Source organism: Mobula birostris, chromosome 2 (genome assembly GCF_030028105.1).
Source record: "Mobula birostris isolate sMobBir1 chromosome 2, sMobBir1.hap1, whole genome shotgun sequence".
Lineage (NCBI taxonomy): Eukaryota > Metazoa > Chordata > Chondrichthyes > Myliobatiformes > Myliobatidae > Mobula > Mobula birostris.
Genome location: NC_092371.1, coordinates 23,417,034 through 23,433,150, shown reverse-complemented (window position 1 = coordinate 23,433,150; position 16,117 = coordinate 23,417,034). Strand labels below are relative to the sequence as shown.

General features: G+C 44.5%; 1 protein-coding gene across 7 annotated transcripts in view; it reads left to right on the top strand.

Moving 5' to 3' along the window:
* LOC140185265 (engulfment and cell motility protein 2) overlaps positions 1–16,117 on the top strand; it is a 228,658-nt gene that overhangs the window by 129,260 nt on the left and 83,281 nt on the right. For all 7 annotated transcript variants that reach the window (XM_072238668.1, XM_072238665.1, XM_072238660.1 and 4 more), the window contains 4 exons: positions 3,526–3,598; positions 3,846–3,896; positions 6,137–6,306; positions 9,697–9,796. In XM_072238668.1, the coding sequence (XP_072094769.1) occupies positions 3,526–3,598; positions 3,846–3,896; positions 6,137–6,306; positions 9,697–9,796 (394 nt within the window). The remainder of the gene's footprint in view (positions 1–3,525; positions 3,599–3,845; positions 3,897–6,136; positions 6,307–9,696; positions 9,797–16,117) is intronic.

The window sequence follows — 16,117 nt, the reverse complement described above, 5'->3', positions numbered from 1 at the left end:
CCATCCCCTTCTCGCAATTCCTCCGTCTCCGCCGCATCTGCTCTCAGGATGAGGCTTTTCATTCTAGGACGAGGGAGATGTCTTCCTTTTTTAAAGAAAGGGGCTTCCCTTCCTCCACTATCAACTCTGTTCTTAAACGCATCTCCCCCATTTCACGTACATCTGCTCTCACTCCATCTTCTCGCCACCCCACTAGGAATAGGGTTCCCCTTGTCCTCACCTACCACCCCACCAGCCTCCGGGTCCAACATATTATTCTCTGTAACTTCCACCACCTCCAACGGGATCCCACCACTAAGCACATCTTTCCCTCCCCCCCCTCTCTCTGCATTCCGCAGGGATTGCTCCCTACACAACTCCCTTGTCCATTCGTCCCCCCCCCATCCCTCCCCACTGATCTCCCTCCTGGCACTTATCCGTGTAAGCGGAACAAGTGCTACACATGCCCTTACACTTCCTCCCTTACCACCATTCAGGGCCCCAAACAGTCCTTCCAAGTGAGGCAACACTTCACCTGTGAGTCGACTGGGGTGATATACTGCGTCCGGTGCTCCCGGTGTGGCCTTTTATATATTGGCGAGACCCGACGCAGATCGGGAGACCGCTTTGCTGAACATCTACGCTCTGTCTGCCAGAGAAAGCAGGATCTCCCAGTGGCCACACATTTTAATTCCACATCCCATTCCCATTCTGACATGTCCATCCACGGCCTCCTCTACTGTAAAGATGAAGCCACACTCAGGTTGGAGGAACAACACCTTATATTCCATCTGGGTAGTCTCCAACCTGATGGCATGAACATCGACTTCTCTAACTTCCGCTAAGGTCCCACCTCCCCCTCGTACCCCATCTGCTACTCATTTTTATGCACACATTCTTTCTCTCACTCTCCTTTTTCTCCCTCTGTCCCTCTGAATATACTTGCCCATCCTCTGGGTCCCCCCCCCCCGTCTTTCTTCCCGGACCTCCTGTCCCATGATCCTCTCGTATCCCCTTTTGCCTATCACCTGTCCAGCTCTTGGCTCTATCCCTCCCCCTCCTGTCTTCTCCTATCATCTTGGATCTCCCCCTCCCCCTCCAACTTTCAAATCCCTTACTCACTCTTCCTTCAGTTAGTCCTGACGAAGGGTCTCGGCCTGAAATGTCGACTGTACCTCTTCCTAGAGATGCTGCCTGGCCTGCTGTGTTCACCAGCAACTTTGATGTGTGTTGCTTGAATTTCCAGCATCTGCAGAATACCTGTTGTTTACCAATTTTCATCATTGAGCACTTAACTTAAGTTTTCTTCACTAGAAACTATCTTCTGAAACTCTTCTGCCTTCTCATCAAGACTTGGTCCATGCACCATTTTGCTGTAAGGAAGGGACAATGACTTGGCTATCCCTGCTTCCCTCCCCCGCCCAGTAAAAACTTTCTGCCCTCAATGATTTCCTTTACCCTAGCACCAGCAATATAATGTGTGCTATACTGGTAGTTGTACTGTCTGTGTATTGAATCTCCAATGGTCACTGCAGCTTGCAGCCTAACACAGCCGTGGAGATGTCCCAAAATGCATTGTCCAGGGCTTTTGTTACCCCTGTTTGCAGTGAGCTAAACATCTTTTTGCCAAGGTGAAACTCACCAAGAATTCTGCAACGTTGCTTCCTATCCTGCTGGATGGCCATTCCGTAATAATGTCCTAAACCTTTCCCAGAAACTTTCTCCTTCCTGTCAGTCATGCAGCAATCATCTGATCCCCAAGCTTCAGACCCTAATGGTTGAGTTTGAGCAACTAGTTGAACTTTCTGCAGAGCTGGTTATCTAAGACTGGCAGAATCATCGATTATCATGCTAACTTTGTTGCGATTATATCAAAAGGACCAGCTTATACAAGCAAGAGAAAGTCTGCAGATGCTAGAAATCCGAGCAACACATACAAAATGTTGGAGGAACTCAGCAGGCCAGGTAGCATCTATAGAAAAAGTGCATAGTCGATGTTTTGGGCTGAGTTCCTCCAACATTTTGTGTGTGTGTGTGTGTGTGTGTGTGTGTGTAGCTTATACAAGCATCTATTTATTGTTGCATAATAGGGACAAAAATGGCTATTGGTGTAGTGGAGGTATAATTTGTCCATCAGTGCTGATCACCCCATCCTTGACCAAGCTGTTCCACTGTGAACGCGATCTGTTATGAGTCAATATGATGCTTTCAGATCAGGTCATGCATAGCATATACCTCCGCCGATATGCTCAAGTGTGTTTCTGGAGTACAGGGGCTAGTGACCCTTGTGCCTGTCCCACGTACTTACTATCGTTGAGCAGCAATGAACTATCTGATTGGCCTATCAGAGTTCTCTTTGAGAACTAGTTGACTTGATCAGCATTCTGATCTGGCTATTGTACACAATTGCACTTAAATAAAAAATAAATAAAAATTATAAAGCAAGAAATGGATTGAAGAAGGAAAGAGGTGAAGAGACATTCTAGAGTTTAAGGTTGAAAGCAGCTTAATTAAGAGGACATAAGAAGCTGGGGAACACAAGATCTAGTTTCACTGTAGACCAATGTGTGCCTGTGTTTTTATCTGGTCTGTTACCCGGGGGACGTTGTGGAGCAATGGAGAAGTGGGGCTAGAGGAGTGATGGGAAAGGAGAGGCTGAGTAATCATTACAGTTTGTTTGAGATTATCCATGAAGTTGATTGCCTTGGAGGAGATGTTGGGAGCCTGAAAATGCAGGACATTTCCTTATAAATCCATTTTGCTACTCCCCCAAAGTCCCTTTCTCCTTTATTCTCACAGCATTACCCTACCTCTTTCCTCTCCCAACCCTCATCACCCAAACATGTTCCCCTCCTCATTTTTATCCCTTTATTCAATGCCCCACCATCCTCTCCTCCAGACTCCATCCTCTTCCGTCTGCTTGTCACTTCCACCTATCACCTCTCAGCTTCTGGAAGCCATTCCCACTCTCTTATCACCTCTCAGCTTCTGACATCGTCCCTCATCTGGATCGACCAATAAGCCGCCACCTCTTGCTCCACCCCGTCCTCCAACTTTTTGTATCAGCTGTCACCCCTCTTTCTCTCCAGTCCTGATGAAGGGACTTGATGCAAAATGTCACCTATTCATTTACCCCTATAGGTGCTGAGTTCCTCCAGCAAATTGTTTGTTGCTTCAGACTTTCAATATCTGCAGTCACGTGTCTCCATTTTCACGCTGGGTTTGTTTGAATGTTGTCAGAATAATCAATGTTCAAGTCTGGTTGGTGGCAAGAACTCTCCATCCATATTTATTGAGTACTAGAGACAGGCTGGGCACTCCTTCTCCAATGCTCCTGATTATTATGCACTGATGTTTACAGTTATTGATTACATTATCAGATAGTAATAGATTATTAAGTAATCAAACTTGTGATTACTGTTATTGTTAACTAATTCATGTGTTACTGCTGCTTATTCCTTTGATGGGAATTATTGTGATGGTCACGGTTATTGATTCAGCAGAAGGAGGTGTCTCTCCTGTGATGTGGTTTGTTTTTGTTTGCAGGTGGTCCTTGCCCAACCCGGAATACTACACACTGCGTTATGCTGACGGGACTCAGCTGTATATCACTGAGAAGGTCAGTATCCTGACATCTCCATCTGCACAACTTTACATCGTCCCTTCTGCTTAATTTTCTTGGTTACGATCATTACTTCAGCAATGAATGGAAGACTCCCACTGTTACTTTGATGTAGCATCCGACTTTTTCTTGAGTTGCTCCCAAATCTGATCGTCAATCTTCTTCAGGAAACAAAATAAAAATTAATTGCTGTAATTTCTAAATTCTTGCGATTCCCTTTTTTTCTGTCTCTCATCTTCTCTAGACTCGTAATGAAATCAAAAATGGGACAATTCTGCGGCTGGCCATCTCTCCGGTGAGTATTTGTGGTGCTGAAGACTCAGCTGATCGGAGCTGGCAACACTGAGGGGCAGTTGAGGGTCACATCAGTCTAGCGACAATGGTCTTGAAGCACATTTGATGTTGGGCCTCAAGTATCATTTAAATGAGGCCCATGCATTCCCAGATGCTTTGTCTTTGTTCCCGGGTAACTTGGCTTGGAAAGGGATTTGTACTTTGGTTCCACTGTTGGCAAGCTTTTTGAAGATTTTTTTCAAGTAATTGTGATTCCAAATTAGATTTATCAAGTCAGCGATGATGTTGGAAACTGGGTAAAACTACACCCTTTGTTCATGAGAATCAAATTGAAGGTGACGTGTCACTTCTGGAAGGCTGAAGCCGTCAAAAGATTAAGGAACAAGTTCAGTATTGTACATTGTGCCTGTGTTGAAGGGACAGATTATAGATGGAGCAGCTGAAATGTTGCCAGAATCTATTCTTGTTGACAGACCATGTGAGGACAGGATTAGATGTGGCTGCGATTGTCACTGCACATCATTCAAGAGTCTGTTAGTAACAGTAGGGACTTGTGGGTGAAGGCCAATGAGAATGAGACCTTAAGCTTGCAGATTGGAAGGAATCAGTTGGTTTGCTTCCTCAAGGGCAGAGTTGGCAAGGACAGGAAGAGATAATACAACTGTTTGCGTGGCTTGTTGTGTGGGTGGTGAAGTCCAGACTAAACGGCATGTAATATGGGAACATGTGAAATTCTACATTCTGCTCATTTTTTGTATAAAAATATAAATTGGTTTATTATTGTCACACACAGTAAAGAACCTATAGCATGCCATCCATAAAGATCATTTAATTGCATCAGTACGTTGAAGTAATACTGATGGCATGAAATGATCACAGGGGAAAACAGCAACAGAATACAGACTGAAGTGTTATAGTTACCATGCAATCAGACAATAAAGTACAAAGCCTTAACAAGGTAGATGGAGGTCAAGAGTTCATCTTATAGTCAGGGACTGTTCAATAGTTTTATAACGGCTGGATGGAAGCTGTCCACGAGACTGGTGGTATGGGCTTTCAGTCTCGGATATTTTCTGCCAGATGGGAGGGGAGAAAAGAGGGAATGTCAAGGGTGTGTGGTGGCTCTGATTATGTTGGCTGCTTTACCGAGGCAATGAGGGGTAGACAGAGCCCATGGAGGAGTGGGGGGGGGGGGAGGCTGGTTCCTGTGACAGACTGAGCTGTGTCCACAACTCTCTACAGATTCTCGTGGTCTCGGGCAGAGCAGTTACCATACCAAGCCACAATGCATCCGGATAGGATGCTTTCTCTGCTGCGTCAATAAAAATTGGAGAGGGTCAAACGGGACATGCCAAATTTCTTTAGCCTCCTGAGCAAGTAGAGATGCTGAGGCTCTTTATATTATCTTGTGTAGATGGTAAGAGGTTGCAGAGCTCGATATGCTGAGAGATCTGGGTCTCCTAGTGCATGATTTAAAAAGAATTGGCATGCAGGTACCATAAATAATTAAGAAAGGTAACAATGTTTTTCAGTGCAAGAAAAACTGAATAAAAAAGCAAGGAGATGAGGCTTCATTTACGTATGGTATTGGTGAGACCATATCTGCAGCACTGCGTAGAGTATTGGCTTCCTTATTTAAGGGAGGACATTGACTCAAAAGCAGCAGTTCTGCAATTTACCAGACTAATACAGAGAATGGGCAGGTTACCTTTTAAGAAGAGACCAGACAGGCCAGACATACCCGCTGTGGTTGAGAAGAGTGAGTGCTATTTGAATAAGGTGTAAAAGATTTCGAGGAGTCTTGATGAAGAAGATGTGGGGAGGATATTTCTACTTGTACTAGGAAACGCTGGTTAAAAATAAGGGATCACTCATTTGGATAGATGAAGCAAAAATATTTCCGGCTCAAGTGTCTTCAGTACTCTCTTCCTGAAAGGTGGTGGAAGCAGAGCTTTAGAATATTTTTGAGGGAGAAGCTTTTAATAAGCAAGGGGATGAGAGGTTACAGCAGGTAAGAATACAGAGCTCAGGTTACAGCCGGGTTGGCCATTAAGTGGATAGGCTTGAGGGGTCTTGTGTCCCACTTTTAGTTCATGTCTCATTGAAGGGGCAGAACAATCAGGTAGGCTTCTGTGGGGGTGCATGGTTGATATTTTATTTTTGCCGAATTTGATGTAGTAAACTGCGACTAATGGGCTCTTTGGGGATTGTGCAAAACCCTAACCTTGCTGTTGTTTGCAGAACCGAGCGGCCCGCCAGCTGCTGGAGAGGATCCAGTCCTCGTGCCTGGACTCGAGGCTCGATGCTCTGAAGGAACTGGCCAAGCTGTCAGCTGATGCCACTTTTGCCACTGAATTTATCAACATGGAGGGGATTTTTATCCTGATGTTGCTGGTGGAGAGTGGAACCAAGTGAGTTCCTAGTTTTTCTTTAACTTGGTATTTGTGAAGTAGACGTTTCAGTGGGTGGACCAGTTATTTGGAGAAGTTGGTGAACTTTCTTCATTCAGAGGCATCTGAGGGAAGATGTTAGATGGAGAAATTGTAGTTAATAAGAAAAATGCTTTGATTTTGTTTCTATATGCATTATGTATGTTATATACATGTAGTTATATGACAATAAACTTGATTGAAGTATGGACTTGTAACCACACGATACAGATTTGAAATTATTGACAAATGAAAGAGACTCAGGAAATTACACAAATTGAAGTGCCATGGTGTGTTCTTATAATTTGCAAGGTTTTGTCTGAAAGGGGTATTAGACTATGATTCAGCAGTAATTTTCAAAAGGGAAAAGGGTAAATACCAAAGAATGAATGGAACTCTGGGGTATCTGGAACAATGTAACTCAGAGGCTAATCATTACCTCCTTGAAAGAGCAGAGGCTGTGGAATATGTTCTGTTGCACTGTACAAGTCCATGGTATCAAATGGGTATGGTAGCATGTCAGGCCATCTTTTCTCTCCATTATGCCACAGACCTCAGTGCCTTGAGTCACCGTAGAGAGCACACATCAGCTAGTTTTTGTGCTCATTGCCTGTCAAGCCAAAAAGACATAGGAGCTGAATTAGGCTAATCAGCCCTTTGAGTCTGCATAGTTGATTGTCAAGGAAAACCTTGCTTTGCCTTTGCCCTGTAATGGCCCTTCTTGCATCGCAGTACCCAGCTTCCTGACCGTTTTAAACCAGCATGCTGAATCGTGTACATCATTCAACGGCTTTCACGCATTAACTGAAATCACTGACAGTTTTGTTAATCAACCCAATGCTTTCCGATAGCAGGCCAGCTTCCCACAGTTGCTACCTGAATCTGATGTTCACAGTCATACTCATTAACAATCTTTGAAGCGTGAACTCTGAGCAGATCCATCTTGGGATGACGTGCTTGGGAAGTTTTGTACATCTTGGGTTATGGGCTTGCTCTACCTCAGTCTTCTCTCTGATAATGAAGAGAGCCATGACACAGAACATGCATCATCGTCCCTTCACGCCATGCTTACTGTGACAACTCGGTCATGGGTAGAGAGTTGATACTCTATAATGTACTGTGAAAAATATTGCAAAATGCAGGAAAGCCATGCCATGTTAACCATGACAATAGTGGCTAGATCTTTAGAGAAGCAGTATAGTTTTTGATTTGTGGATGAATTGCCTGTTTCTCCTTTCTGCCCTGTTCTAATATCAAATATCCTCATTTACCTCCTTTGTCCATCACTTCAAGCAACTTGCTGGATAAATTCAGGTAAATGATGCTCTTGATGCTATCGAGACATGCTTGGCTGATTGCTTCATCCTCATTGGATAACCACTTGTGCCAACATTAAACTGAGTTGTGTTGCTTTATAGGTAATTGGTAGCCATTGCCATGTTAAGCAGTGTGACATTAACAGTCATGTCCCCTGGTAAATCAGACCTCCTTCACGCCATCTTGAAGTGTAATGGACCTGATCATCCCCTGCCGACTGGTCTTGGTTGTTGGTTAATTTTCCTGTCCAGACCCTAGGGCGTTCCTTGTGGCTGTATTGCCTTTAATTATCTGAAAAGGTCGTCAGTAACATGAGATCATCTTGTTTCTTTCATGAGCATTCAAACTGGCGTATTACATAGGTAATTGAGCAGGTTGAGCATTGGCTGGGCAGCGTATTCTCAAGTTAGCTGTTGATTGGACATTACTGTATTATGTACAATCTGTTTGGCTGTGATGGCATCATGGAGTGGTACAGCATGAAAACAGGCCCTTCAACCCATTGAGTCTGTGGTGACCACCGCGTACCTTTTTATTTTAATCCCAATTTATTCCCCGCACATCAACTCTTCCTGGATTCTAGCACCCACTTACACAAGGGTCAACTTATAGCGCCAAATTACCCTAAAACCTGAACCTCTTTGGGATGTGGGAGGAAATGGGAGCACCCAGAGGATGTGCAAACTTCACGCAGCCAGCATTGAACCTGAGTCACTGCGCTCCTTTGCATCCCTGACTTCATAATGTCGATCTCCAAGACGAGCAGTTTGCAATCAAGTGGCTTTCTAACAGCAGGCAAATTGGATGCTGTGAACAGCCCAATAAACATTAGTGATCCATCAGAGCTGAGCTCAATGATTTCTAATTAGTCATTGGGTTAACGAATTGAAGGGTGATTTGGCCAGGTTGTTCAAAATTTGGTAGAAATGGGGAAATTATTTCCTGTAAGGAGAGATCAAGCCCAAAGGGAGAGTGGAGAAAGTAATGAAGATCTCTCCCAATGCACCCCACCCCACCAACCAAGTATCTGGGGAATGAATTGGAACTTCCAAGACTGATGAGTGATGGATACTTTGAAGGATATGGTACTGAGGGGCGAATGAGCCACAGTTGAATTGATTGACGGAGCAGAACGCCTGACTTTCATTCCCAATCTTCTTGTCACCACAGACATGCAAGCTTTCTACCTAAAGAGAAGCTGATCTCTCTGTACCTGCTGACCGTGGAGAGTTGTTCGTTGTTAGTGAATTGGACTCGGCCACCTTAACTAATTTACTTTTGTCTCCTTAACCTGAAAAAGAGGATAGACCTGCAATGGAGGAAGTGTGGAAAAGAGTCTCTAGACAAGCTGTAGGGATGGCAGGTCTGCTTTATGGGGAGAGATCAAGCTGGTGAGGCATTATAGGAGAATGAACAATCTCATTGAAATGTACAAAATTCTTGCTGGGCTCGACAGACTGATTAGAGAGAGAAAATTTCCCCTGACTGAGGAGTCTAGAACTTGGAATCACAGTCTTAGAATAAGTGATAAGCTATTTACAGCACGAGATGGTAAATTTTTGGAATTCTCTCCTGGCAGAAGTTGTGGAAGCTCAGTCACTGAGCTCATACAGAACTGAAGCTGATAGATTTCTTAACTTTTGAGGAGTCAAGGGGTCTGGGAATAGCCCAGCAAGTTGGTGTTTAAGGTGGAGAATCTGCTACAAACTTGCAAAATGGCAGAACAGGCTACACCTGCACTCCACTCCCATCCACCAAAATGCTAAAACCTCTGCCTCACTCCATCACATTGTAGACCATGACTGAGGTTGGCTAATGTAGTATCTGACTAACACAGGTCTTACCTATCTGGATTGGTATCTCTGCTGGATATTGCATTTTTACATTTCAGTTTTTGGGAGGGTCCACAGATTGGTGAAGGTTGTCTGATTTCCACACAGGATGGTGTGATTACTGATGTTGCTTTCATTCACCAATGCAAAACGTCAAGGGATACTGCACCCTACTGGATTTTTGTGTGTGATATTTGACCTATCTGTGCATGTTTCCTTGCAGTTTTGGGGAAATGCTGGCCTTCACACTGACAGCCTTCCTGGAGCTTATGGACCATGGCATCATCTCCTGGGATATGATCTCCACTGCTTTCATCAAACAGGTCAGACGGAGGGAAGTGAGGGGGAGATGAAGGAACTGTTCGTTGGGCTAGCCTCCTGTTCAAGAATCACCTATGCTTCATATCTAGTTAATGAGACATACTGTAGGATTCGTTACTGGCTGTCCTATTGGTGTCATGATAGTTAATTATTTTGTTGGAAGAAGAGATTTGAATTTAATGTCTTGTATTATCCTAGTATATAAAATAATGTTCTACAGCTAATGAAGTACTTTTGAAGTGCTGTCGTTGCTTTAACATAGGAAACATGGCAGCGAAGTTGTACCCAGCAAGTTCCATGATTGGTTGCCTGGCAGTGACACAAGTTGAAAGTTGAACCCTGATGAGAAGCATCAATGTACAACTTTCAGATCGTGTCATAATGTGGTGCCATGTGAGGCTGTGGGGTCTTTCACTCCTTACTGGGAGCAACAGACCCCACAGCTACACTTGGCATCACCTTAATGTGCTTTAGAATGGAGCTGGAGATCTCTGCCACGTGGTGTGACTTTTACCACAGTAAGGCAAGACTGCTGCTACACAACCAGTTTAACTTTTCTAATTTCATGTCAATTCTGACACTTTAAAAGACAAAACTGGTTAGAATCTTCCAGCAGCTCTTGCACCAGGCTTTGGGAGTTTACTATTACTCCCTGGAAGTGCATTCAATTTGGGATCTTTCTCAGAAGCAGGTATTTCTTTATTCTGCAGAAGAATTGGAAGGGAGATTAAGGAAAAGCTTTTTCATACAGAGGTTCGTAAAGGTCTGGGACTCATTGCCCAGAGTGGTGGTGAAGGCAGAAACCCTCCCCACATTTAAACAGGACCTGGATATGTACTTGAAAAACCATGACCTTAAGGACTTCAAACTTGGTGCTGGAGAATGGGCTGATCAGTCAGTTCAGGGGTGATAGATGGTATTGAAATTCTAAGTCTAAGTAAATTTATTATCGAAGTACGTAGATGTCGCCATACACTACCCTGAGATGCATTTTCTTGCAGGCATTTACAATAGATACAAAGAAACATGACAATCAATGAAAAACTGCACACAACGATGGACCAACAACCAAAGTGCATATACTGTAAGAATGCAATGTGAAATTACAAATAAATAATAGTGAGAACACGAGTTGTAGAGACCGTGAAAGTGAATCCATGGGTTGTGGTGGTGAAGTTTCTGGTTCACTGTGAGCCCCATGACATTGGAAGGGACCCTGTGGCAGTAAAGCCACTGAACTGTCTTGTTAGAGATGTGCAATGCCTGAAACTTGGTGGTGCATATGTTACTTGCAGCTCATCACTGAGTATCCGGGTCCTCGGCAGATATTGGTCCATGGGCTGCTTCATTTGCTGTAGAGTTGTGATTGGAATTGAACGTCATGCAATTATCAGTGAACCTCCTCACTTCTGACTGTTTGACAGAGTATGGTCATTGAAGATGGGCCTGGGACTGCAGTCCTGCAGTCGTGTCGTAGGTCTAGGATGCTTCAACTTCCACAATCCCACTTTCATTTTTACTCGAGGTGTACCTCTAGCTCACTTATAGCTCATTGATTTCAGTTTTGCTGGTCCACTTTGATGCCACACATGGTCAAATGTTGTGCCAAGGGCAGTCACTCCCACCTCATCTCTGAATTCGATCTGTGTTTGAAGAGGTCCTGATCAAGTTCAGCCTAGAAATGGTGAGCAGGGGTATTGTGGTGAATTAGTGATACTTGAGGGTAGATTTGATTGAGCAGTAGTCAGTCAGATTGGATGTGGACTGAATGTAACTGGGCAATCTTCCAGGCAACACACATCAAAGTTGCTGGTGAACGCAGCAGGCCAGGAAGCATCTCTAGGAAGAGGTACAGTCGACGTTTCGGGCTGAGACCCTTCGTCAGGACACATTGTCAGGTGGTTATAATTGTGTTGGGACAGAGTTGGCGTGCAAGTCTAAAGGGGCTGGGCGAGAGGGAAGGAGACAAGCCCACCCATACTTGCAGCCGATGGACTGGATGAAAAGGCAGACATCCTTTGCTTTTGTTCTTAATGCCAAGTGCCCAGAGGAATGTCTCTGGAACAATGAAACAGGTTACAGGTTTGTGGGACCTGCTGCTCTTGTAGTTCACTCCGGTAGGTTTTCTAGTGTGAAGGTGAGGGTCTTTACACTAGTGCTGAAGGAGGTTGCATCTTTAATGTATCCAGCCTTTGCATCAACAATGCAGAGGTTATGAATGTTGTTTCTGATGTTTAGTTTGCTGTTTTCTCCCTTTTATGCTGGTAACTGAAGGCTGACAATGAACACCCAGCAGGAGAAAGTGTGACCAATCTTCCTCCAAACAACAGAAGCTGAAAATGCTGAGGCTAACACTGCCTAAAGGCTCCTGACTGCGTCGTGGGGGAAGGGAATGCTAGCTGAAACTTGGGAAAGATTATCCACAGAAAGCTTAAACCAGCTCCGTTTGGAATGCATTCATCAGCTAAGATAAATGAAGCCTTCGGAGAATAAAGCTGATTAATTGTATTGTTGGTTTGACTGCCAGAGTGGTTTTGTCTCTGAGCAAATGGGACCAGTGAAGGAATTGCCGTGATCAAATGTTTAACCTCAAAGGTTTCTAATTCCTTCCAACTCTAATCTATGACACAAAGGGTTATTGAGCCTGGAAGCAAGTCCAGACTTTCTGCCCTCTGGGAAAACTCCAGTGTTAGCTTCAGCCAAAAGAACCTTTTCCCACAGCCCAGCAGACATTGAACGCAGAGAGCCAGTGAGTTAACCCCTTTTATGCTGTGCCCTTCCTGCTGCCTGGAGCATGTGTTGTCTAGTGCTGTTTGCTGACTTTTTGCCACACACTTTCTAAAAAATGTGAAGGAGAAAATAGGAATGCTGGACAATTGCACTCAACAGAGAATCAGCTGGAATTATAGATCTGTTCACATGTGAAAACAGGCTTCAAATGTAAAAACTTGGTAAGAAGTTACTTCAGAGTGAAAACAAGATGACAGGTGATTCGGAGTAAATACCAAACAAGACAAAATCTGTAGATGCTAGAAATCCGAGCAACACACACAAAATGCTGGAGGAACTCAGCAGGCCAGGCAGCATCAATGAAAAAAGTACAGTCGACGTTTCGGGCCAAGACTTTTCAGCAGGACTGGAGGAAAAAAAAGATAGAGTTGATTTTAATGGTTGGGGGGAGGGGAGAGAGCAACACAAGGTGATAGGTGAGACTGGGAGGGAGAGGGATGAAGTAAAGAGCTGGGAAGTTGATTGGTGAAAAAGATACAGGGCTGGAGAAGGGGGAGTTTGATAGAAGAGGACAGAAGGTTGTGGAAGTAAGGAAAGCGGGGAGGAGCAGCAGAAGGAGGTGATGGATGGGCAAGGAGATAAGGTGAGAGAGGGGAAACGGATGGGGAATGATGTGGGGGAGGGGATCTTGCTAGAAGTTCGAGGTTCATGCCATCAGTTTGGAGGCTACGCAGATGAAATATAAGATGTTGTTCCTCCAACCTGACTGTGGCCTCATCGCGACAGTAGGGGAGGCCATGGATTGACGTATCAGAATGGGAATGGGAAGTGGAATTAAAATGGGTGGCCACTGGGAGATCCCGTTTCTTCTGGCAGATGGAGCGTAGGTGCTCGGTGAAGCAGCCTCCCAGTCTACATCAGGTCTCGCCGATATGCAGGAGGCCACAGTGGGAGCACTGCGCGCAGTATATGATCCCAATGGACTCACAGGTGAAGTGTCGCCTCACCTGGAAGGACTGTTTCGGGCCCTGAATGGTAGTGAGGGAGGAGGTGTAGGGGAAGGTGTAGCACTTGTCCGCTTGCAAGGATAAGTGCCAGGAGGGAGATCAGTGGAGAGGGACGAATGGACAAGGGAGTCGTGTAGAGAGCATCCCTGTGGAAAGCAGAAAGCTGGGGGGGGGGGTGGGGAAGATGTGCTTGATGGAATAGAGATGGGGAGATGGCCTTCCTCTGGTGCTCCTTCCCCTTTTTTCTTTCTTCCATGTCCTTCTGTCCTCTCCTATTAGATTTTTCCAGTCCTATATCTTTTTCACCAATCAACTTCCCAGATCTTTACTTCACCCCTCCCCCTCCCAGCTTCACCAATCACCTTGTATTTCTTTCTCCCCTTCCCCCATCTTTTAAAACAACTCCTTGTCTTTTTTTTCTCCAGTCCCGCTGAAGGGTTTTGGTCCGAAACATCAACTGTACTTTTTTTTCCATTGGTGCTGCCTGGCCTGCTGAGTTCCTCCAGCATTTTGTGTGTGTGTGTGTGTGTGTGTGTGTTGCTGCAGAGTAAATTCCACTCACTTTGAAGGAACTGGGCAAATCTACAAGGAGCGCTGCGACACGGAAGCAGCATTCCATCACCAAGGACCCCCGCCATCCAGGCTGTGCTCTCGCTGCTGCCATTGGGAAGGAGGTACTGGAGCCACATTTCCAGGTTCAGGAACAGTTATTACTCTCCAGCCAGCCAGCTCCTGAACCGGCGGGATAACATCATTCAAGTCAACATTGAACTGACTCCACAACTTATGGACTCACTTTCAAGGACTTTACAACTCATAGTCTCAGTATTATTTACCCACTTCCTTGTTATATTTGCACATTGGTTGTTTGTCAGTCTTGGTGTGTAGTTTGACAATGATTCTACTGAATTTCTTTGTTCTACTGTGAATACCTCAAGCCGATGAATGCCAGTAGTGTATGTTGATATATGTGTACTTTAATAATTTACTTTGAAATTAGATTGTGAATACTTTTCCATATTGTAGAGGAGGAACAAATTTTAAAACTTAATTAACATGTCTGTACATATGTGATCCATTCACACTCTGTCTTCAATGTACAATATCGATCTACTTGCTCTTGTTAACCAGCTCATAACTTCTCCAGTGGATAGGGTGGGATGGGAGCTGTCTTTGGGGTCCCAAAGCTCCAGTTCAGTCACTGGGCTTATGGGTAACTGCCCCTCTTCTCTCTTCATTTCTGTTTGCTGATTTCAAAATTACACTCTGTACACATTTTTAATTTTCATTGCAGAATTAAACCCTTTAATGGGATCAATATGAGGACCCAGGAGGCCTGAAAGTTCCTAAATTGTAGGGAAATGAAAACCTGCTTGGTTATTTGCCTTTCCTTTGAGGGGAAACTGTGTGGGCATATGGTTAAATGTTTTATATTAGTAGAGACCTCCTCTCACTCCTTGCCGATTTTGCTTACATCATGGTGTGTGGCAGTATTTTTCAGGCCAAAGAGGAGAAGTTAAGCTTTGAAATAGGCAGGAACAAAAAAACTTGCAGGAAAAAGCAATCAAGTACTCTTGAGCAGATGTGTATTGGTGGTGTCTTTATTCTTTGCCATTGACTTCATCCTATGGCCCTCCTTTTCTATGTCTTTTTGCCCCTCATTTGCAAGTATCCACACGCTGAGATTTTCTTTCTGTACCCCCTGCCTTGCCCCTTGCATAATTCTCAACTTGTTTTTATGGTTTCCTTCTCATTCTCTTCTGTGTTCTCTTCCATGTGCTCTCCATCCTCCTATCTGTCTTGTTCTGTCACTTTTTCTATCAGTGTTGGTATCTCCATCCTGCTCTGTTCTGTGCACGGCCAGGGGAATCATTGGAAGGTGCAAGACTCCCTGTCATTAGCACGCTACGGCAGAGCGCTGAGATTTACAGGTTTGATGTCACGCAATGGGAACGTGCTATATGTTTTAATTAACTTCAGCCCTGCCTTATCTAATTAGTGCTTACAAACTGTAGCTGATGATTGCTGTGATCAGCCTGTGATAATTTATCGATTTTGGTTTTTTTTTGGTGGGGTGGTGGAGAAAGAACGTAAAATGCATTGGTGTGAATACCACTAATATGTTACAAGCAAAAGAAGAGCGAATTACAGAGCCCAGTGGTCTGCCTCTTGAAAGTGGACACAGGACCGTAGAGCCTGTGTTGTCCACTAGGGTCCGGTGTCTCAGCCATGCAGCATTTTTTCAACATGTCAGTCAATGGCTTCCTCTACTGTCAAGATAAGGCCACACTCAGGTTGGAGGAGCAACACCTTATATTCTGTCTGGGTAGCCTCCAACCTGATGGCATGAACATTGATTTCTTGAACTTCCTATTTTGGCTATTACCCCCCACCCCCAATCTCATTCACCATTCCTGTTTCCCTCTCTCAGCTTATTTCCTTGCATGCCCATCACCCAATAGTAACAGGGACATTGAGGAGCAGATAGGGAGACAGATTCTGGAAAGGTGTAATAATAACAGGGTTGTCATGGTGGGAGATTTTAATTTCCCAAATATCAATTGGCATCTCCCTAGAGTGAGGGGT